Below are 22407 nucleotides of genomic sequence, written 5' to 3'. Positions count from 1 at the left end.
ATTCAGGGTATGCTCAGTGTATAAGCTAAAAAAAAAAAAAAAGTGTTTGCATGTTTTGCAAAATTGTGTTGGTGTTTGCTTTACAACAATAAAGCATATTTTTCTCGATAACATGTCTGGTCAATATGTATTTAGAACTGGTAAGAAAAATTCACTTAATTGTGAGTAAAGTACGTTTTGGGGCTGAAATAAAATCGCAACTTTTTACCGATACTTTTGGAAAAATGGTCCACGAAATCAGGCATTTCAGCCCGCACCAATCACAAAAATTGCCCGCAAAATCCTGGAGGGACTGCCTAGCACTAATATGTTTGAAGTAGCCATTGACTGAATAATGTTTTTTGTTCAATTATTATTATTATTATTATTATTAAAAAGATGGTGCAGAAAAAGCTTCCACCTTCCTCATAGTTACGCTATAACTCCTTTTATTCTTTGTGTATTTATTTGAGGGGAGAGGGACTTAGATAAAATGTTCCTAAGTAAAACTTTCAAGGCTTTATACAGTTAACAAACCCAACATGAACACAATTTCATATTTATTTCTAAACAGCAAACAAACAAAGTCCATGTTTTATATGCAACTGCATCTATTGATTCTCTTTTATTTAGGTTGACCATACAGTGTCATTAGCCAAGCTTATTTGTAGCTCTGGGGAATCATTGCAGTCATTTTAGTGCTCCACCATTTTTTTTTTTTATGTTCAAGATCGTAGAGTCAACACTTTACATGAAGAGCAAAGGAGTCGATGGATAAAATAGAGCGCTTAGTATTGCACTCGCACACCCACATTGAAGGGCAACAATCAACGGCAGTTAGACAGCATAGAGAAAAGAGTTACTGATAATCTATTATTCTTTAGAGTACCCAAGCAAGCATAGCTATACTTTTCTTTTCTGTGTAAAGAGACGCCTTTGGTCACATTTTAAGGTACTTTTCTTTAGCTAATTTCAGGCATCTGTCTTTGCCTTTCAGAGTAATAGTCCATGACTTTCATGAAGCACGTTTGTCAAAAAAACAATCTTTTTTTCTGTTAACCATTAGAATCATGTGATAAACAGACCTTGATACTGGGAAATTGTACCAAAGGCCATGTTATAATCATTCGATTGTCTATAAATATCTTGGAAAGTAATGTTCGCAAAGTAAACATGAATACAAATTTTTTTTTTTGCATGAAATTCAACTAACTCTAATTTATTAAACTTTTACAAACACAAAACCAAGACACTGAACTAAACTGTGTTTAAAACACACATTAAGGGCTCATCTAAGTATAAGAAAGCCATAATCCAGTGTTTTCTGCATACATTAAAAATGTATACTTTTTTTTCTTTTTAAACCACTTTCCTTTAAATTGATTTATTAATTAGCTGAGTAGGATAATAATGAATAAATCATCCTTATCTGGCCTGGAGAATTAACAGCATCCCTAGAGGCTGAATTCAATTGTTGACCAACATCCCCTTTGGTAAAGATTGTGATTAACTACCAATTTAGAAACACTCAACTACGATTTTTTAAATAGTCACTCTAAGCAAAAGATGAAATTATAGGATGCGCCTACAGTAAGAAATTAACAAATAATCTACAAGATTACAATATTATTTATCACACGCATGTATCCAAAGTAGGGATGCACCGAATATTCGGCCATCGAATATATATTCGGCCGAATATTGCAAAAAAATAAGCAACATCCGGCTTTTGATGGAATGAGTTAAAAGCAAGGCCGAATAGTAGCGTGTGACGCAATGACGCAATCAAACGACGTGCAGTGATTTAGACTCAGGAAAGTGTGTGTGCGTTGCTGCTGAACCAGAGCAGCAGCTTCTCCTTTCTGCACACAAACACAGCCAGACTCTCTCCTTTCCGCTTACCACTCTCCGTCACCGCGTAAAAGTTGGAAGCTGTCGATTCAACAAATGAGCACGTTGTTAGCGCTGTGAGCCACGAATCCATAAACATCCCCATCGTTTCCTCCTCAGTTCACAAGCGATTTCAAGTCTCGCTGCATAGGCTGGTGTAGCATTAGCATGGAATGCTAACAGCTGATATGTGTAAACAATGCTTTTTTTGAAAAGCAAAGGCTACTGGAATACTGTATTTAAAAAAAATGTCAGAATATTCAATAAATATTTACTTCCTTTAAAAACATGTCTACAAATGTATTCTAGGCTATTTAAGCACTATCAAAAAAATAGTGAAAAACTTAACAACCGCATTCGATATTTGGCCAAGTGTTTATATCTTATTCGGCTTCGGCCACAAATTTTCATTTCGGTGCATCCCTAATCCAAAGTATAACATGAGCAGTAAGAACAGATTACCCTCCGATTAGAAGCCCACTTCATTAACCGTTACACCACCACCAAACCACATTTGTATTGTTTGGATCGAGAAAGGAATATTGCTTAAAAGCAAATGTTTAGGATTCAGTTTAACAGTCATTATGTGTTTTCTGATGATGTTTTACAGTCTTAACACAAATGCATATGTAGTTATTTGCACTCATGTTCTTTTGTCACTAATCACAGAGGGGGGCTGCACCCTGACAAAGACAAATAGTGACTAAAATAAGTCAATGTAGAAGATTGAAATAGTTTCTGTCATCATTTGCCATGTATGAGCAACATTTCCTGAGTTGTATTTTAAGATGTTGATTATATGAAAGCACAGCACTAAAAATAAGAAGGAGAACATTTGCTCTGCCTTCTCTCACCTAGAATTCTGTAAATGTGTTTTCTGGCAAGCTGAATGTGGGATAGACTGAAATGCCCGAGGAGTGGGATATACAAGAGGATAAATGAATTCCAGTTCTATAAAGGTGGCATTGCCACAGTTTGTAGCCTAATAACAAGCTGCAAACTGAATGCTAATTAATGAAATGCAGTGACTGACCCTAAGACTGAGAAATCTGCCATAATCCTCTCCCACACCAAGGAAATGGTGTGATTGTGGGTACGTCCATCAGCGTGTGTGTGTGCGTACGTAAATGTTTATTATTAATCATGTGGAGATAAAAATCTGTTTACAGTCACATGCTTTTTTAACACTTTTTGGCAAGCAACAGCCAGTTGAATAATTTAGTTCTTGGTCTGAGGTTGAGTACATTTTACCATTAAGCCATCAGGGTGGTCAGGTTTAGGTTACACCAACGAGATAAAAATGTAGGTCATAGTAACACCCTCAAACTCAAGTATGCAACTATGTGCAGCCGCAAAGCAGGAATACACTTAACAGTAAAACCTGACAATAATTGCTTTTGAATAGTTTCTCCTGCCACTGCAGGCATTTAACAAAGCCCTATTCAGGCATTCAAATTCTTTACCAGGTTTATTCTATACTGAGTCACGGTTCCCTGACAGAATTTATTTCAAGGTTCGGGTTAATTATGAATGTAATTGTGTAATTGATAATTCATTACATAATTACATCATTATATTTGTAATAGTAATTGGAAAAAATCTGTTGCTGTTGTAATCGTATTTGAATTGTAATTTAGTTGAGATAATTGGCCTTGTAATTGTCATGGAAAATCTAGAAAAACTTTAATTTACAATGTAATTAAACGCAAACCTGGGGAACCATGTTACAGTTATATACAAAGTTAACTATTATTAAAAAAAAAAAAAAATCTAAGGGTATACTAACGCCCACACCAAAAACTTGAACACCAATTATTTCATTGGTTAAAAAGTCTAACAAGATAACCAAGAGATGAGAAACAAATCGGATGATAGATTATATTTTATTTTAGTGTATTTTACAACTGATTTAAGACATGGGTCAAAACTGAACCGTAATCATTAGACATGCTAACAGAACGCTAACACAAGGGGAAGGTTACGTTTCATAGGCTTATTTATTAAAGGCTGTGTAAATTTGATTAATTCTAAATTAACTTTAGTAATTAAGGACGTAATTGTAATTGACTTTGTGGGGAAAAAAATTATAATCTTAATTGTAATTGAAAAAAATGTCAGTCACCGTAATCGGAATTGAGTTGTAATTGAACATGGATAATTGAAGATGGAATTGTAGTTGAAAAAGAGAGTGCAAACCTCCGCCTAGAGCCAAATCTCCTCTTTGCCAGATATATGCAGTTATCGGAATCAATGATCCTGATCATAGTACCATGATCATTCACACTTTAAAGGCTTTTGAATAAATTTGTATCCTCATTAATCATGATACGGTATGTCCAGCACCCCCATTTTTATAAAAAATTTCGACCAAATGCACAATCTGGATCCAATCCAGATGAATCTTGGTGCAGTAATTGAGAAACCAACCTGATATAACTGATTTAAATTTCATAAAAATCAGTCACTTGTGAAGCGCGAGATGAATTTAGCAAATTTTTGCAAATGATGAGTGATAGTGATTTATTGATATTTTTGAAGTGATGCAAAATCATGATAATAATGACGTCACCTTTATAAATCACCGTAGTGAAATTCTTTCTCTGCATTTAACCCATTTTCCCCGGGGGAGAGCAGTGGGCATCCACAGTGTGGTGCCCGGGGAGCAGTCAGGGTTAAGGGACTTGCTCAGCATCCCACAGTTATGGCCCAGGTGAGTCTCGAATCGGCAACCCTCTGATTACAAGCCTGACGTCCTTAACCACGAGGCTCCCACTTTTTTATTATTTTTTTCTCCCCCAATATGGGGGGAAAAATTCTAAAAAAAAAAAAATATGGCATAAGGTCTATTTTTGGTTCAAATTTTGTCAAATTCTTTGTCAGTCTTTAAAATATGACCTCCTTGGTGGAGGTAGGTTACCCTTAATTTTTCACCACAGCTATTTAGTAATGAGGCAAAATGGTTTCTCATCCTGATTCTAATCAAAGTTTTAATTTTTAGGCCATTGACAGCAATCTTTTAACTAATTTGCTCGGCATTTCCCTTAACAACAGTGGCAGTGGCAACAAATCAATTTTCCAGTTGAGCGGTCGTCTCTGAAGCCAGTTCAGAGAGAAAAAAAAAATCCTGTTGCAAGGAGGAAGGAAGACACAACATGTGTTTGTAGTGCTATCTACACAGCCCACATCTGTGGCAGTGTAGCCCCAAGAGCCAATGATAAATGTAGATTGCGGCATAGATATTAATTCTGACACGAGTCCTAATTCAGCAGTTTGCAAAAGCTCTAAATAGCAGCACTGTATTGTATCATTACTTTACACATCTAGAGGACTATTTAAAAAGATGTACATTTTTATAGTTTGTGCAAACTATAAATAATGTATAATGGGAAGATTGTAAGCTGTGTATAATCTTGGTATATAAAAAATTTAAGGAATTTGCAAAAAAACTAAACCTTTGATTCAACACTAACCTTGCTTTACGGTCAAACATTTAAAATAACTTGTTTTCAAAAGCAGACAAATATTTTCTTAGGACACTGCAGAAAGAATTCTAGCCCACAGAGTATTACTTTATCTATGAGTACTGATTTTTCTGTTCCATAGAATAGATATTTCTGCAAAACATTTGGTCTGATCGTAAGGTTCAATGTATCTACACGGTTGAGTGTTATTCAAATTAGTTGAGAGTTCAACTCAACTAATCCATGGATCCCCATGACAGTCAGGACTGGTCACCCACCATTGGCAAAGCTAAAATATAGCACCAGACACAGAAATACACATTCACGATTTATATAAACCTAATTACCTCTGAAAATATCAATGCACACCAATGAAAGACATGCAAGCCCTACACAGAAAAACTGTTTTTTTTTTTTTTTGCTCAGACAAAGCTAATTATAGGAAGCTACCATTCTCCCCCTGCCTGTTGCAGTGTTTTACTAAACTTGATCAGTGAAGGGAATGATATGGGTTGTTAGATGTAATTGTTGAATGAGGGCCTCTTTCAACAGTAATGACTAGGATGTAAATTTAAGCCCAAATAAACAAAAACATTAGAATTACACCAAGAGTAATTGAAATAAAAACTTAGAAAAAAGGAAATTATTTTTTAACCTCTTAAGCCCCAGCCACTTTTCTCCAAAAATCACATACCCATAACAAATAACGTTTGCTTCTACATGGTAACATTTTTGTTCAGATTGAAGTAGGACTCTTAGTGGTTACAGATGATGTGACATTTTTGAAATATATGATACTGAGTGACAATAAATCATGTTTTAAATACAGAAATCTGTAGTCCACCCCAAAAAAAACTAGAGATTTACATAAAATATAAAGCCAATTCTCATTAGGGAAGGCTAAAAAAGCTGAAATAATTGAATTAATTTATGGGCAATAACTGCAGCAAGTTTGGTGATAATAATAAACAATAGGCTAAAGATATACGTTTTTGTGCAAAAAAGTTCAGGCGGAAGCCTACTTTGCCACAACTGTGCCAAAGTTTTCCAACAAACTTGGAAACAGGTGTATAACTGTAATATACCATCTAAATGGATTACAATCATCGTTAGTCTTATGTTTGACCACTAGGTGTTGATATTTGGCTTGAAATAAACACATCCAATTTTATTTAGGTGTCTGCTGTGTCATGCATAATGCTATTTCTTGTTCCACTTTTTGGTGCCGTTACGCATGGGTCTACTTCAACAATGCTTTGACATATCAGAATGCTTGACACGGTGTTGCAAATCTCAGAGCCTGTAGAAATTGGTGATATCAAGCCCTGGCCAATCAGAGCTTAATAAAGGAGGGACGGGCCATTTTACGCACAAGCGCTATGCGTTCATTGGACAGATTCTCGAGACGTGCTCAGATGTGTGTAATTGCGATATTTATATATATATATTTCATTTATCCTAGTTCTTCATTGGTAAATTACCAAAAAAAAAAATCAATAAATTAAAATCATCTTTTAGTCTTTTTGTTAGTTGTTAAAACGCAGTCCGGTGTTTGTCTACTTTGCTGGTTTCTAGGACAAAAGTTTTGAGTTAGTTCCTTGTAAGATAAATCCAAATCCTATTTGAATGTCAGAGAAGGAGTTACTCTGAAAAAAAGGAAACTAGGCAAATACCAAAATCCTAGAATAGAGGTCAAATATAAAAACATGCACACACACACACAAGCAGTGCACATAATACCATCAATACATCAACACACACCTGGGTTTTCCTTTTTTGTTTCGACACACAGGCACAGAGCAGATGAACTACATTTCACTTCAAGGTGACCTCGCCACTGTATATTGAATCAGATCCGTACTGATGAGTCAGACAAAGATGAAATGGAAGACGAGCAGGATACTGTCCGTCCACCTTTGTACAAGTTGACAAGGAGGGCTTTAAGATAATGCTCTGTTGTCAAAGTTGTGGACGCTGGTTTCTCTCCATCTCTTTTAACTGTGTCTACAGTGCATTAAGAATCTGTCAGGCCAGCTTTAGCATTAATCAGCTAGCAGGGAGAAGAAACAATCACATATAATCTCAGGCTCTAAACCCTGCTGACCTTCTCTTCAAATGCATAGATAAACTCTCCTTCAAAATGCAGTCCTTTAAGCACGCACATGGTGCCTGACTAGAGTGCTGCTGATTATTTTTCTCCCCACACTCACACCCCCCACCCAGCATCCACGTCGCTCCACCTGGAAGTACATGGACTCAGCATATCAGCGTGACCTCAAAAAGGATGTTTTCAGACAATGTGTAAGGACAGGTAATGTTTTACACTGCTGAAGAGGGAAGCTTAACAGGCTGTGTTCCATTTATCATGTCAGCAGCATTAGGAGGCTTTAAAGAATTCCAGATCAGTTCACAGTTATCATGGAACCAACTCTTCTACCGTGAAACTTCATTTATTAGAAGTGTGCAAAGATCAATACAGTAGACATATAGACCCTGCACTGTTGACAAGATAATCTCATCATTATGAATTTGGCTTGGGTCGTCAGTAACAAGAGCAATTGCAACGCTTATCTGAGATGACAAGTGGAGTGAAAAAAATGGGGAATATGAAGAAAAAAGTCATAGCCCAAGCCGAGGGAACTCAGGGAGTGCACACTACAGACTTGCTTTTCATTCTAAACACTGTTTAGAGCAATAGATAATGTAAAACAGGGTTTGTTTGCTTTTTTTTTTTAACACAAAACAAAACCAAAAATCAATAGGAAATGGAGCAAACCAAGCATTGATCTGTAAGCTAAAGGCCTGAAGATTTTTTTTTGTTTTTTGTAAGTCTTATTCTTAACCTTAGTGAGGGGCCAATTGAGTACACCTTTGGGTATAATAGAAAGAGACCTGACCAATCAAAGATCCCACTGTTACCCTAAAGAGCATCCTGGATCAACACAAGATGACAAATCTTATGTGCCAACCACTTAGCGAGCCTTTTGTTTAGGCAAAAACAACCGGGAGTGCCACCTCACTCCTGTCTGTTGCCATAAACACATAACAGCCACTGCAAACACTGTGGTTGTCAATTCCCTTTGGAGACACAAAGAGCTTTAGACATAGGAGTCAGATTTCCAACTGCGCAAGAGATATAAGCAGGAACAAAGAGACAGTAGGATGTCTCCCATCAGAATGCCAGCGTTTATGCGGATGCACTCATAACAAGCACACACGCAGACACAAACGCCCACCAGCAGGGTAGTTCTGTCTCAAAAACACTCTTTCAATTTGAAAGCACCAGTAATTTGTGGTTGTTTGGGATGATTGTCCAATACTTCGATCATTGTATAAGTGGGAAGAAGATGTTTTGTAAGTGCATGATTTGACATGCTGTTAGGTGAAATTATATCAAATAATATGGCGCTCATGGTATAGTCCCTTATCAATTAATCAAATTACTGACGTAGCTGAAAAGGTGCTGCTGTAAAAGGCAAGGACAAGGAGAGAGAGACTCAGCCAGGGGGGGATAAATCATTTCCCTTATACTAATGAGATAGAAGGTGAGAACAGATTCACATAACTCATTCTTAGAGCTGCGTGTTGTTTCCACCGCACATGCCTACGGGGCATAGTGAAGGAAGAAATGGCAGAAATAAAAGCTCTCTCAGGTTGGAGCAACGCCAAGACAGCAGCACGACTTCTACTTTGTTTGACTTTGAGACTGTTTGATTTACAGCCAGGATACCAAACTGCCATCAGTTCAAGGAATACATCACTATTCCAAGCAAACCAGTGCTGCCCTGTGTGTGCTATGCATATTAGTGCACAATATGGTGTGGTCACTCCTTAAGACATCTATCTGTTGCTGCAGCTACAGCACCCTGCTGTTTAAAATGGTAAGTCTAAAGAGCCTAGGTGGGATCTAAGAGTCATCAGGGGGCCACCAACCCCAACAGAAAAGCCCATTCCAATCTGAGCGAAGCAGCATGACTGGTTCTTCAGAGCGCAGCTGGTGGTCTCCGAGGTGTGTGTGTGTGTGTGTGGGTGAGTACGAACAAATCCACACACAGGCAGAGACAGATGCTATTCTGCTGTGAAGGTTATGTTTTGTTCTTAGGTTTTTGTGACCCTGTTAATGCTCTGTGTGCTTCCTTTGCCTGACTTGTTCATAGAAGTTGCCAGTAGCACAGAAGTGGTACGTTGAAGCATCAACAGAGCTTTGTTCATTATTTTATCTTGGTTATTTGGAATTTTTTTTTGATAAAACCTAAAAATAAGAAAAACAAGAGCACTCAGAGAGCACAAACCTCCGCAAAGTGCCAAACAACCTCTTATCCAGATATTGGCAGTTAACTGAATCAGTGATCCTGTTGATGGTACCATGGTCATTCACATTTTAAAGGCTTCTGATACAATAAAGTAAGTCCTAATGTATGGAGTGGGGTGGGGGGTGGTGGGGCAACTTGACATAACAGTCAAATTTCATAAATATCAGTGAATTTACGATCCGAGATATTAAGTGTTGAAATTTTTCCAGTTATGAGTGATGGGAATTTTTTAATTTTCCAAGTCTGAGTCAATATTTTGATCCAGATCCCCTCCAAAATATAACTACATTTTCCATGACAGAAGATCTATCGTTGGTTAAACTTTTGTGAAAATCTGTTAAGTTCCTTTGATGTAATCTTGCTAACAAACAAAAAAATCATTTTCCTAATGATATCAGCATACATATTTGGATATTCCATATTCTCCCTGTGCTTTAGGAGCTTTTCTGCAGGTACTTTAGTTACCCTCACCATCCAAACGTGCATGCTCGGGATCAAACCTCCTCCACTGACTGTAATTCTGTTGTTTAATTTCTTGTTCACTGACAGCAACAACAAAAAAAAAAAAAACTACTTCTACACTCTCCACAGAAATACAACAACCTTACCACGGGGTGAGAAAAAGTAGACAAGCTGTGAGAAAAGTAAACAGTCATTTTCTGTAGCATTTCATAAGTCAGAAAGGGGGAAAATAAATCAATTCATTAAATACTGTCTCATCAAATGAATTATTGTCTAGTCAAAGCACATCAAGCAAACCAACAGTTGATCATTTCCATCACACACACACAACTGGCGAGAATACACAAACCCCAATAACTCACAGTGCATGTCTACCAACAGCTGGAGCCTTATTAACATGCCCATGTTATCTTCCTAATGAACCAAGCACATCAGTTTCAATGTGTCCGGACAACCTATTTCTCAGGTCTACTTGTGTAATCACATCCTGTCTATTTTTCTGCACTCCTAATAACTTAAACTCTTTTGTTGTCCTGTATATCCAGGTCAGAAGGTGTGGTGATATAAGCAAATTATGCTTAACAGTGCTGTGTCTAGAGAACACACAGCAACTGCATGAGCTCATGACAAACCAAAAAGCAAAGTGCACCATTTTCTCTGCTTTGCCATTTTCTAATACAAATGTTTCTCAAATGGTGGTACGTGTACCTCTAAAGGTACGCGATGGCACTAAGGGGGTATTTGAAAGAGAGAGAGAGAGAGAGAGAGTGGAAAATCAACAAATAAAGTGTCAGTCTTGGTCCCACCCCAGACGTGATATGACTGGTAATGATAAAAACTCTAGAAATGAATCTATTCAGGAGCCAAAATTCTGTGTTTTTCAACCTTGGGGTCGGAACCCCATGTAAATTGTTTTTTGAAAAAAATGCTATATATATATATGAGCTCAAACATGATCAAAAACTAATTCAAGAAAAAAATGTATTTAGGGTTGCCAGAAATTCTTGATATCAAAATGGGGTCACGATCCAAAAAATGTTGGGAACCACTGCACTAAATACTGTTTCTTTCCACTTATTTACAAAATGAGATTCTCTAAAATGTGTGTTATCTCTCATTTATTCAATCATTATGCTCTATAATTGTTTTTAAATAGTTTTCTGAGCAAAATGTTGTAGTTGGACAAAGTGGGTACTAGGATTTAGAAACAAGAGAAAGGGGGTACTTGAGCCAAAAAAGTTTGAGAACCACTGCTCTAATATATTCCATTCTGGGTTTGTTTTAAATGAAAGGGAGTTAGTTACACATTTTAAATTGGAACTGTGTTTAGGAGGGAGAACAGTTGCAGGTTTACAGTTGTTTTACAGACCCACAATATAAGTTTTATGGAAAAACTAAGATAAAGATATTTAGAGCTGCCTGAAACCTCGAGTAAATGACCCGAACCATCGTGATATCATACCTAATGAACTGTAATTTCTAATAGTGTATAAGCTATTGTCTTAGCGCCCAAAGAAAAACGGCAAAAGTGATCAAATTCACATTATCTTCATAGTCTTTACATGCTTGATGAACTATTGATGGGTAGAGTGCTGGTTTCTTTTTTTTTTTTTACAAGGAGGAATAGTTTTCATGCCATAAATGAAAATATGATGTCCATACTTTACATCAGGCTTCTTCAAATTACAAAGGAATGCTTGAATTCTACTCCCGTCTGACGCAGAATAACTTTTGTGATTACTCAGTGTTTTGCCCCTCTTTTGCTCTTGTTCACAAATTTGTACCAAGAGCCTGCTAATGTTTATGATGACATCTTATGCTTTCCTCTGATTTGTTAAACGCTATGATTTATTAATGAACGCTGATGCAAATATAGCTTCTGTTTTGTACTGTGCCCTCAGAGCTGCTACAGCCTCAAGTTACAGTGGTGATGAATTAATGCAAGCACTTTTAGAGCAAGAACTAAAAGGCACTCTTTCAAATTATATTTGTATTACTTCTCTCCTCTCATATCTATTATATGCACTTTTGGGATTGGGAAGAAAATAAGAAGAAGAAAAAACACCTGTCAATATTAATACTTTCTTTGTGTGGTGTTGTTTACAGCGGTTGCGGGTATATTTAAGTTAATACAAAGCTACATTCTGAGGAAAGCCAATGCCTTTATTTACTGTGAAAGCTCAGCTAAAACAAATGTAGGTAAGTGGCTCTCGAACTAGCTACCATTCCTTTAAAGGACTGTTTAGACATCCTGTTTCTGAGCTGTTAAATCCTAACTGCCAGCTGGGTTTAATCTAAACCGGCATGGAAAACTTGTATTAAGTACCATGAAAAACGCCAGAAGAAAGCAGTATAAATATAGATAAATGAAATAAAGTGAATTTTCCAATCATTGCTTTGGTGGCTTGTGAAGACAGCGAGAGGTTCCAATAGAAAACACAGTGAAGGCTTTGAAAAGACTTTGGTGAAAACCTCAAAAAACTGCCCAGGCCTGGTTTCTTGTGCATTTGTGTGCACGTGTGTGCATTTCTTGGAGGAAGGGTGTTTCAAGGTTCGGACAAATGCAAGATTGTCACGCTCAAAAAAGAGAGGGGATCTGTCACGGAGCCTGCCAGCTAAAGGCTTAAATCACATGCCTGGAATACACAATGACTTTATACCCCTACACAACATGTGCACACACAGATACACCAAGAAACACATACACACACTATCTGCATAAATTATGCAGAGTAAGACTATTCCTCAAAGCATCTATTTTCAACATCTGCACTAGTTATATTGTTGGCATGCACATGCTCAACCAAAACAGATCAAAAGAGACACATTTCCATCTCTTCTCTATAATATGCACTGCGTAAATGATCACAGTCACAGCTCCTAACAGCATTTTAGGGTATCCTAAATTCACCAGTTACTTAAAGCAATCACTTTAAACCCTTACTTCATAGCAAGAAGATTCAGTGTTGCTGGGTTTAATTTAATGATGGTAAAGTAGCCACTTTAATACTTATTTTTTTGGTTTTTGATTTCCAAAGTGCAGGAATAATGTATTGTCAAATATTTCAGACATGCATTTCACACAAAAGACAGACTACAATAAAGATGTAAAGACATTTTCTTTGCATGCTACTAGACACGAGAACCCATTCTTTTTCCTTTCTCTACTCTACTCTACTTACTGACACCTGCAAAGGCAGAATACCGCCACCTAAAGGCTCCTTTGAGATGCTTTTAGACATACACTGATTGTCCCACCTGCAACCCTTTTTTTTTTTTAAATGACCTGAATTTAAATCCCTCTGCTTTATACCTATTATAATATTGAGAAACACTTGCTTTTCTGGACACTGAAAAGTAATGTTATTTCTCAGAGCTGTAAATAAAGCTGGGGAAGCACCCACTGGAAATGCAGTGGGCCAGAAGTTGGCCAGGCAGTGCGCGCCAACTGTAATGTGGAACCCAATTTGAAAACATATTCAAGACAGTGTGGGTGCAAGCTAACTCTGGATAGCAAATTACTGCAATCTCTTCTACCAGAGCTCTGAGGAATTTTCCTGCAGATTGGTTTTAACCATGATTCCACACTAAGTAATTCCCTTAGCGGAATTAGACACCATTACGTATCATCCATCTCTTTATCCCACAAACTGTCTTCACAAATGAAATGAGGTGCTTCACTGGGCTGGATGCTTGCACAATGTTGACAACAATGAGGCCAGTCAATCACAGCTTATAAAATTATATCATTTCGATCTCCCAGATACAGACAAGTCCAAACCATAAAATATCATTAGGAGCATTGCTAGTTTTAGCAGAAGACAGCAGTGATAGGGTGCTTTTGTGCAGCCAACTAAGCATGGGATGTGCTCCTTACTTAATCAGTCTATTTATTTTTTCCTATTTAGCCTCTCCTCCTTGGCAACTGTGGTGACAGATGTGTGTGAGAGGCTGGAGGATCGATGGAGGGACAGTTCTGTCTTTGTCTCCTGACATATTTCCCATAGCTACCATCCGGACTCGGGTTACTTACTGTCCACTCTAACAGAGAGACGTAGGACAGGAGAGAAGGAGAGGGCAACGTGATATGCTCCTGTACATCTTAGGAAGAAATGTAATGCCTCAGGCCATCTTTCTTTGCACAGGTTTTTGTTGAATAATACAAGAGAGCACCCCACACACTTGATGCGTTTAGGGAACTCTGTGTAAACAAGACACCCAGGAATGTGCCATTGGTATTCTTCTCTGTTTTTCCTTTCCTTTGTCAGTCCGGAGAATGACAGGGACAAGAAGGAATGGGTGGGTTTCCACAGCAAACAGTCCAGTTCATTAGTGCTATTAAGAGGCAGCCAGCATAATGGACTAGCATAATAATCTGTTCCTCCGATTAGTACGCATTAACGGTCTTGCTGCTGACCATTGCCCTCTGAAACTGGTTCATAATAGGAGCAGAGCTGAGACTGTGAGCCAGAGCAAGCGGGAGCGACTGTCCTCCCTGGTGGGAACACGTCACATCTGATTCCAGTCATCATCACATCCAAGTCCAGTGAAAATGAAGAAATACAAATGACAGCGGATAGTACAATAAAGACATTAAAAGTTCAAGTACTTGGGAAAAACTGAATTTCTAACTGTGCTCATTAGTTTTGAATACATGTAGTCTTAATAATTAAAAGCTAATTGGAGGGTCATGCATCTTGATATACTGTATGTATATAAAGAAAGGGACACAATTAGGTTGTGTTCTGATTAAAGCCTTGGGTAGCATGTTTTCTGCTTCGTAATGTAAACCAATTTATCTTTTCAACCATTACTGTGGTGACAATGACAATAAAAAACAACTAGATTTAACAGGAGGAAAATCTACGAATACACATTTGACAACAGGTAAACGCGAATAAGAAGAGTGGCCTGTGCCCAAAATGGTCATTGTAAACTACCACTGTCTTAAGCAGACTTAAATCCTCAGCTGTCACGACAGACTTTTAATGGGCTTAGTACCAAAGACACAGAGAAGTTATCACGTTAGAGGCTTATACACACAAGTACGCCGCACAAAGACGTATAAAGTAGCCTAGCAATAAGAACAATCTCCTAATCTCCAGGAATTAATAATGTTACAGTAAACCACAAAGAGCTGCAGAATTAAGGACGCAGAAAACATGTGTATGACTACTTGGAATAACAGATTGTGCTTTTAAGACCAAGATTGAACATATTTTAAGACATACAAATATAGGAAATGCGGGCAGTAAAATCCAGAATTTAACTTGTACTTTAATCATTAGATAAGGATGATAAACTGTTGTGGGAAAAATAAATATCATAAAGATAACACACACAAAAATGTCTAAAAATGCATAGACTTGGTTACTTCTCAACTACAGTTTTATGGTTTTTTTTGGCATGAGTAAAATGACAAGGAATGATTGATTTAAAAAAATATTTTCTGCCTTGAATTTTATTTTTTATAAAGCCTACAAAAGCAATTAAAGGTCCAAATAACCAGGATTACTTTTTAATCTTTGTACTACTCACTCCTCCCTTCTCTTTATTTCAGGGCTCCTGGGGCTTTCCTAAAGCTGTATCTGTGTCATCGGTTTCTTTTGTTTTAAAATAAAAGGAGCACACGCTTATTAGGATAAGGGATCTTTATGTGAGAAAACGGTGGGGAAACAGTGAAGGAGACGAGTGCAAATTCTCTTACCTGAATGATGGACATGCGGTTAGTAGGTGTGTCTGTAGTGCTGGTGACTGGGCTTGTGAAGCTGGTGTGGCATCCCACGTGGCCTTGGGGCACGCTGAGGTTATTGGCAGTGGGTTTGAGGTACATGACCTCTGACCTTGGTGAGCTCAGTGGCAGGCGTGTCTGGTAGTCAAAGTACATAGGAGAGGTGGCCAAGGAAGGACTGCTTACCACATTCATCACATTCATGGCATCCCGCTCCTCCACCTCGCTCTGCACCAGCATGATGTCGTTCTTGTTAATCTTCTTCTTCTTGCCTTTCCCCAGCTGAGGATGTGAGTACTCTGCTATGCGACAGTTATAAGTCCGTATCTCCTTATTTTCTCGCTTACACTTGATTGCTATTGTCACCATGGCAGCCAGAAGCATGATGGATATGATGCTTAGAGTAACAATAAGTGGCAGAGACATGTCCCAGTTCTGATTGTCCTTCATGTGAGGCAGACCATCTGGGGGACGTCCATTTGATGCCTTGACGATTAGTCTGGCGGCAGCAGTCAGCGTTGGCTTGCCATGGTCTGAGACCCGAATAATCAGCTCAACAATAGGGTTCACATCATCCCAGAAAGGATGAGCTGTTCGCACTTCTCCAGTCACTTGGTCAATTTCAAAGAGGTGCTCCTCATTGCCATCAGAAATTTCATAGGTGAGCCTCCCACTCTCGCCATAGTCATTATCCACTGCCCTCACAGTGGTAACAATGTAGCCAACACCCACATTTCGTGGAACATGAATTTCAGCCGTGTCGTTTAGCAGAAGCGGCAAAACAATAACAGGAATGTTGTCATTAACATCCAAAATACTAATCCGCACCGTTGCATTGCTTTCTAAATGTGGGGATCCGGCATCTTTCGCAAGAACTTTAAAGTCAAAGTACTTAATTTGTTCATAGTTAAAAGACCTGACAGCGTAGATGGCTCCATTAGCTGCATTTACGTTGACATAGGTATTCACGTCACCCCCACTCACGTTCGAATTGCTAATGCTGTAATAAACTGTGCCATTCTGGCCAAGATCTGGGTCATGTGCCAGAACTGAGCCCAGATACTCTCCAGGAATGTTGTTCTCAGGAATTTGAAGTAGGTAAACGGACTTTGTGAAGCGAGGAACATTGTCATTCTCATCCATAATCTTTACAGTAAATGATTTTGTAGAGTTAAGAGGAGGAAGCCCATTGTCCTTGGCTACAATTGTGACATTGTACTCATCCTGCATCTCTCTGTCCAAAGGTCTGTCTGTCACCACTGTATAGAAGTTATCATACGTCTCCTCAAGTTTAAAAGGGACATTACCCAGTACTCTGCACTGAAGCTGCCCGTTTCTGCCAGAGTCCTTGTCTGTGACGCGAACTAAAGCAATGACAGTGCCTGTAGGTGCTGCCTCACTGATGGCACCTTGCCTCACAGACACAAAGCCTATAGATGGCCAGTTATCATTCCTGTCAAGCACTTTTACGGTGACTTTACAATGGCCTGGGATTGGATTGGGACCTAAATCCTTTGCCTGAACGTCAATCTCTATAACTGGGCTCTCTTCATAGTCAATTTCTCCTTGAATCTTTATGACCCCTGTTCTTGAATCTATGGAGAACAGCTCCCGGATTCTCTCTGGGGCATAGCCGCTAAAAGAATACACTATCTGTCCGTTATTGCCCTCATCTGGATCAGTGGCATTTAAATCGATCAACACTTTGCCAGGAGTGGAATTTTCAGGAATTTCAACCACATATGAGGGCTGATCAAAAACTGGGCTGTTATCATTAGAATCAATTACTTTAACATTTATTTGCATTGTACCAGACCTAGGGTACTCCCCTCCATCTGTAGCTGACAGAATAAGGGTGTGATGATTTCGTTCCTCTCGGTCCAATGGTCTTTGAATAACTAGTTCTGGGAATTTTGTCCCATCGCCTCGGGATTTCACCTCTAAGGAAAAGAGATTGTAGTCATCGCGGGTTATTTGATAGTTTTTCAGGCCATTTTCCCCTGCATCTGGGTCATGAGCGCTGGTCAAAGGAAAACGTGTCCCTGGTACTGCATTTTCAGAAATGTCAATATCGATCTGATCTGAGGGAAAGGTAGGGGAATTATCGTTAATGTCCTGAATATCTATTTTAATCATACATATCTCCTTGTCATTGGCAAACACTTCCATTGAGAGCTGGCACTTGGGGTTTCGCTTACACAATATTTCTCTGTCGATGCGCTGCTTTGTGTACAGCAGTCCGCTTTGAGGATCCACGTCAATAAGATGTGGGGCTGAGTTCTCCAGCACTCTAAAGTTGGCTTTCTTACCCTGCCCCCCCTGCCCAGTCTGTTCGAGTCCAAGTCTGGCATCTTTGGCAATATTCCCAATCACTGTCCCTGGACCTTGTTCCTCGGGGACAGAGTAACTCAAGTTTTTTAATGTCAGGGCTTGAGCCCACAAAAGGAGGAAAACGTAAACAGCAAGATACATCTCCACTCAGTAAAAGCTGCTGCAATCTGTCGTTTTTTTATTCCTCCTTTGACCTGTTGGTATTTTGATCAAATTTGGTGTTTCTATAATTCGAGATCCAATAAAGAGTTCTGTTCATCATGTAGTGAGACCTTGACATTTGTCGTTACAGATTGTCTTTGCTCTGATGCTCTCCACCCTTCCAAGCAATCTGTGGTGCTAAACACCTAATTTATATTCAGCGGAGCACCCAGACTCATCTGAGCAATAATCGCGATCCCGTCTCCAAACAAAACAGTCATTGTCCAGTCATGCCACCTATGAGGAAAAACAGAAGAAAAACATAGCATTTAATTACATATCTATCAATAAGTCATTTAAATGAAACAGACTGAGCATCCTCTGGGTCATTTAAAAAGGAGAAATCTGATCCACAACAGAAAGAGAGAGAGTGGAAAAAAAAAATAAAAAAAATCATGGCTAAGTGTAATTCATCGCCACAATTATGGGGGATGCTTGTCAATGAGTTAATCTTGGGAAGCAACTCACATCACATCACATACAGGGGCAGAATGTCCCTGAAGGTTATGCACATCTATGAATGTCAACACAAGCTTCACATTACACAGTCTTCTAATGCATACATTAAATGTGGAAAGTATGACCTGACTCCCAAATATACAACTTAAATAACACGTTAACACAACTGGAAAATGGTCTATTGTGGCGGCTATTGGAATGAGAGTGTATATATGAGCCTCTTACACGCATGAACAAATCCGCATAATCCGGATATTTAGAATGAGTCTCGTGAAAATTCAAATAATGAGCCGCCAACATCTTAGCAAAGCCGTAAAAAAAATTCTCTCCGTCTCCTTTTCTCTCTCAGCATAAACTCAACAGCCCTTAGAGAAAGCTGTTGCATATACGCACAGGGATGGGATGGATTCTCATGATAAATGAGCGACAGAACAAACCCAGGACGGAATAATGATTTTTAAAAAATGTAATAAATAAATCAAAACAGCTTACCAACAGAAACACTGTGATAGTCCAACAATCAAAGCGAGAATTCAAAAGTCGGCAGTGTCGTCTCCTGACACCTTGAGAAGGTGCCACCGTGTCCTTGCCTCTCCTTCGTGCGTAAAAGGGGAAAAAGACACAAGCCTCACACAGGCTACTGTGAAGCGCAATGGGAATAAAATAGAAAGTAAAAAAAAAAAAAAGGAAAAAGCGTCCCAGAAAAAGACTGTATTGTCAATGAGCTGAAGTGTGATTAGGATGCACAGGCTCGCCTCCTGCCCGCAGTGACTGACGGTGATCAGAAACAAGAAGCACAGTTCACAAAAAGGCAGACAAACATATCCACATGTGGTGACAGGTAGATCCAAAGTGTGCGCTTCCAAAGCTCATCATCAGTGCGTCTTTTTTCTCAGAGTTACACCGGAGCGGCTCGTGTCCTTGTCCGTTGTCCCCGTCAAAAGTGTCCATAAAGACGGACTGAGACGCTGTGGATGTGTGGTGTGCGCACACAGGTCTCCTTGAAAGCTGTCAGAGAAAATGAAGAAGGTCTGTGATACACACACACATACACACACGCGCGCACACACACACACACACACACACGGCCGTTATTTACTATTTGGCGCACGTCGCAGAGCCTTAAGCACAGAGAGCGCTTCCTCTCACTGACTGAACTCCGGACACCGCATGGTGCATTAAACATTGTCGCTGTTCCTGCGGCAGCCAATGAGTTTAAAGAGGTGGGAAGAGAGGGAGGGATGTGGCTCCAGACTACAGATGATTGGTGGCCACTGGTTCACCGGTGGCGCATCTGTCTTATTTCAAATATCACACTTCATTGTTGTTTTACAATGAAAGGAAACGGTGACTTCAACAGATGCTCAGGGGCCAGGACTAAAGGGGGTTGGAACCGATTCCCGTTAGGATTCAAAAAACAACAAACTGGAGGGGATTTTTTGAAGAATGCATTTGAGAATCCCCAACGTTTCATTTATACCCAACTGGATATCGTCACCATCACAGTCAAGAAAGAAATCCCGTATGAGTCAACATATATTTCCCACTTCAACATTTGTTTAAAAAAGAAAGTTAAGGAAAATACAGTGGAAACAGACTCCACTGTTATTGGAATTATTTCTAAAAGGTTTTGGAGGTTTTCTGAAGAAATTTGGGCCCATTTAATTAATTTAATAGAGCAGAGATGTGGTTGTCTGATCCGAGGGCCACATTATCAACATTCATGTCAGTATTTATAACAATGACCAACCTGAGCAATAGTACAGGAAAGAATAAAGGGTTTATGTTGTCGGTTTGTTTGTTTTCAATTTTTTGTCTCTAAATTTGTGTTTGTAATGTTGTTTTGTCTGTTTTTATAATAATTCTGTGTCATTGTTGTGTTTTTTTAGGTGACATATATGTATATCTTGTTTTAAACATTTTTAAGTTTTTTTTTACTTATCTTTTGTGCTTTTAGAGTAAGTTTTAGTATTTTGTCGACATGGTTTCTCTTTTTTGAATAGGTTTATGCATTTTTGTTGTTATTTAGTGTGATTTTATTATCATTCTGTGTATTTTTGTTGTCATGTTTTTTTTGTTCTTTGCATTTGTCGTCATCTTCTGTATTTTTGGAATTAATGTGCATATTTTCTACTCTTGTTTTGGACATTTTTCTGTCATTTTGTGCTTTTATTTGGGAGCCGCATAGAATTAAACAGAGGGTCGCATGTGGCCCCAAGGCCGGCAGTTTCCAACAAATGTTAGAAAGTATGTATCAAGTCAAGCACTGATGTTGGACGAAGAACACCTGTTCCACATTCTCCATTCCAATTCCTCCCAAAGGGTCTCAATAGGGCTAGGGTCCGGGCTCTGTCTGGGTCAGAGGGTTAGGGTTAGTCTTGTTGTAATAATATTAAATACATTTTCAAAAAGGCTGTCCCCAAACTGTTCCCACAAAATTTGAAACATACCATTGTCACAAATGTCTTGGTGACTAAGAATTAACATTGTCATTTACTGGAGATAAAGAGTCTAGATGGCCTAGCATTGGACTTTTGGCAATGGTTATATATAAATACATATTTAACATTTGACTAGCAGCCCTGTTCGAGCCCAATATATGTAACAATGATGATATATATCACACACACGATTATGCACACTCATGTATGATACTACATACTACATTGAAGCAATAAGCCCTTTAATCCATAAATCAATGACTCACTCTATGATGTAATGCAATTATTACGATATTGGGGGAAAAGTATTTTTCCTGCCCCTTAATGTAATAAGAAATGCAAAACATTTTGGGCTCAGCATTTTGTTACATTATTGTCCAAAAACATTTTGGTTTTTATTACCTTTCAAGACCAGCACTTTTGTTACATTAATGATCAGTTATCACGTTCTGGGTTTTATTTTAAAACAAATTCATGTCTTGTAACATATTGTATTGTTGTTAACAGGCCTTCAATCTGCTCTGTGTATGAGTTCTGATTTACCTGTTTATTTTTAAATTGGTGACAGATTTTTTAGTTTTTTTTAAAAAAAATTTTTTTATTTTGTTTTACTGTAGGCAGATGTGAAGTTGAAGTTGATGGTCATCTTAACCTGCAAACATCACTATATGTCATTGAGTCATCATAGGCGTGCTTTGGCATATGTCAAGCCCCAGTCAGATAAGGTGGTCTGGAGCAGGAAACTATAAAGAAAGAACTTTTAGCAGCAAAGAAAAAATAATATCCCCGCAAACAGGCAGACAGAATAAAGTACCGACTGAGGAAGGAAAGATGATTTTAAAAAAAACATTAAATTGTGGCATGTAGACACATAGACAGGTACATAAAAAAGATAGACTAGAAACCTAAGTCCATGAATAAAGACGGTCTAGAGCCCAGGGTCATCTGAACTCTTACTGAAAATAAAAATTAAATCCATGCTTTATTTTAGACAAGGAGTCGTACTTCATTGGAAATTGAAAGATAAATACCTGAAAAGATTTGGTCAGAATTTTGCCTCTTTCTTTCTTTTTTTGACATTTTTTTTTCTTCTTTCAGACTTGATATTTTTCAGAGAAATGGGGTGACACAAAGTGCTT

At 38.4% G+C, this 22407-nt stretch overlaps 1 protein-coding gene across 3 annotated transcripts in view; it reads right to left on the bottom strand.

Moving 5' to 3' along the window:
• pcdh17 (protocadherin 17) overlaps nt 1-19967 on the bottom strand; it is a 68582-nt gene extending 48615 nt beyond the window's left edge. For 2 of the 3 annotated variants that reach the window (XM_028436546.1, XM_028436554.1), the window contains exons 1-2: nt 19320-19967; nt 15813-18605 (exon numbers count right to left, since the gene is read on the bottom strand). In XM_028436546.1, coding sequence (XP_028292347.1) covers nt 15813-18308 — 2496 coding nt within the window. In that variant the 5' untranslated portion in view covers nt 18309-18605; nt 19320-19967. The remainder of the gene's footprint in view (nt 1-15812; nt 18606-19319) is intronic. The other variant, XM_028436563.1, reaches the window with a different exon arrangement.
• Between the last annotated feature and the right edge of the window lie 2440 nt (nt 19968-22407).

Source organism: Gouania willdenowi, chromosome 3, assembly GCF_900634775.1.
Source record: "Gouania willdenowi chromosome 3, fGouWil2.1, whole genome shotgun sequence".
NCBI lineage: Eukaryota > Metazoa > Chordata > Actinopteri > Blenniiformes > Gobiesocidae > Gouania > Gouania willdenowi.
Note: the sequence above shows the minus strand (reverse complement) of the source record. Positions and strands in the feature narration are given on the sequence as shown.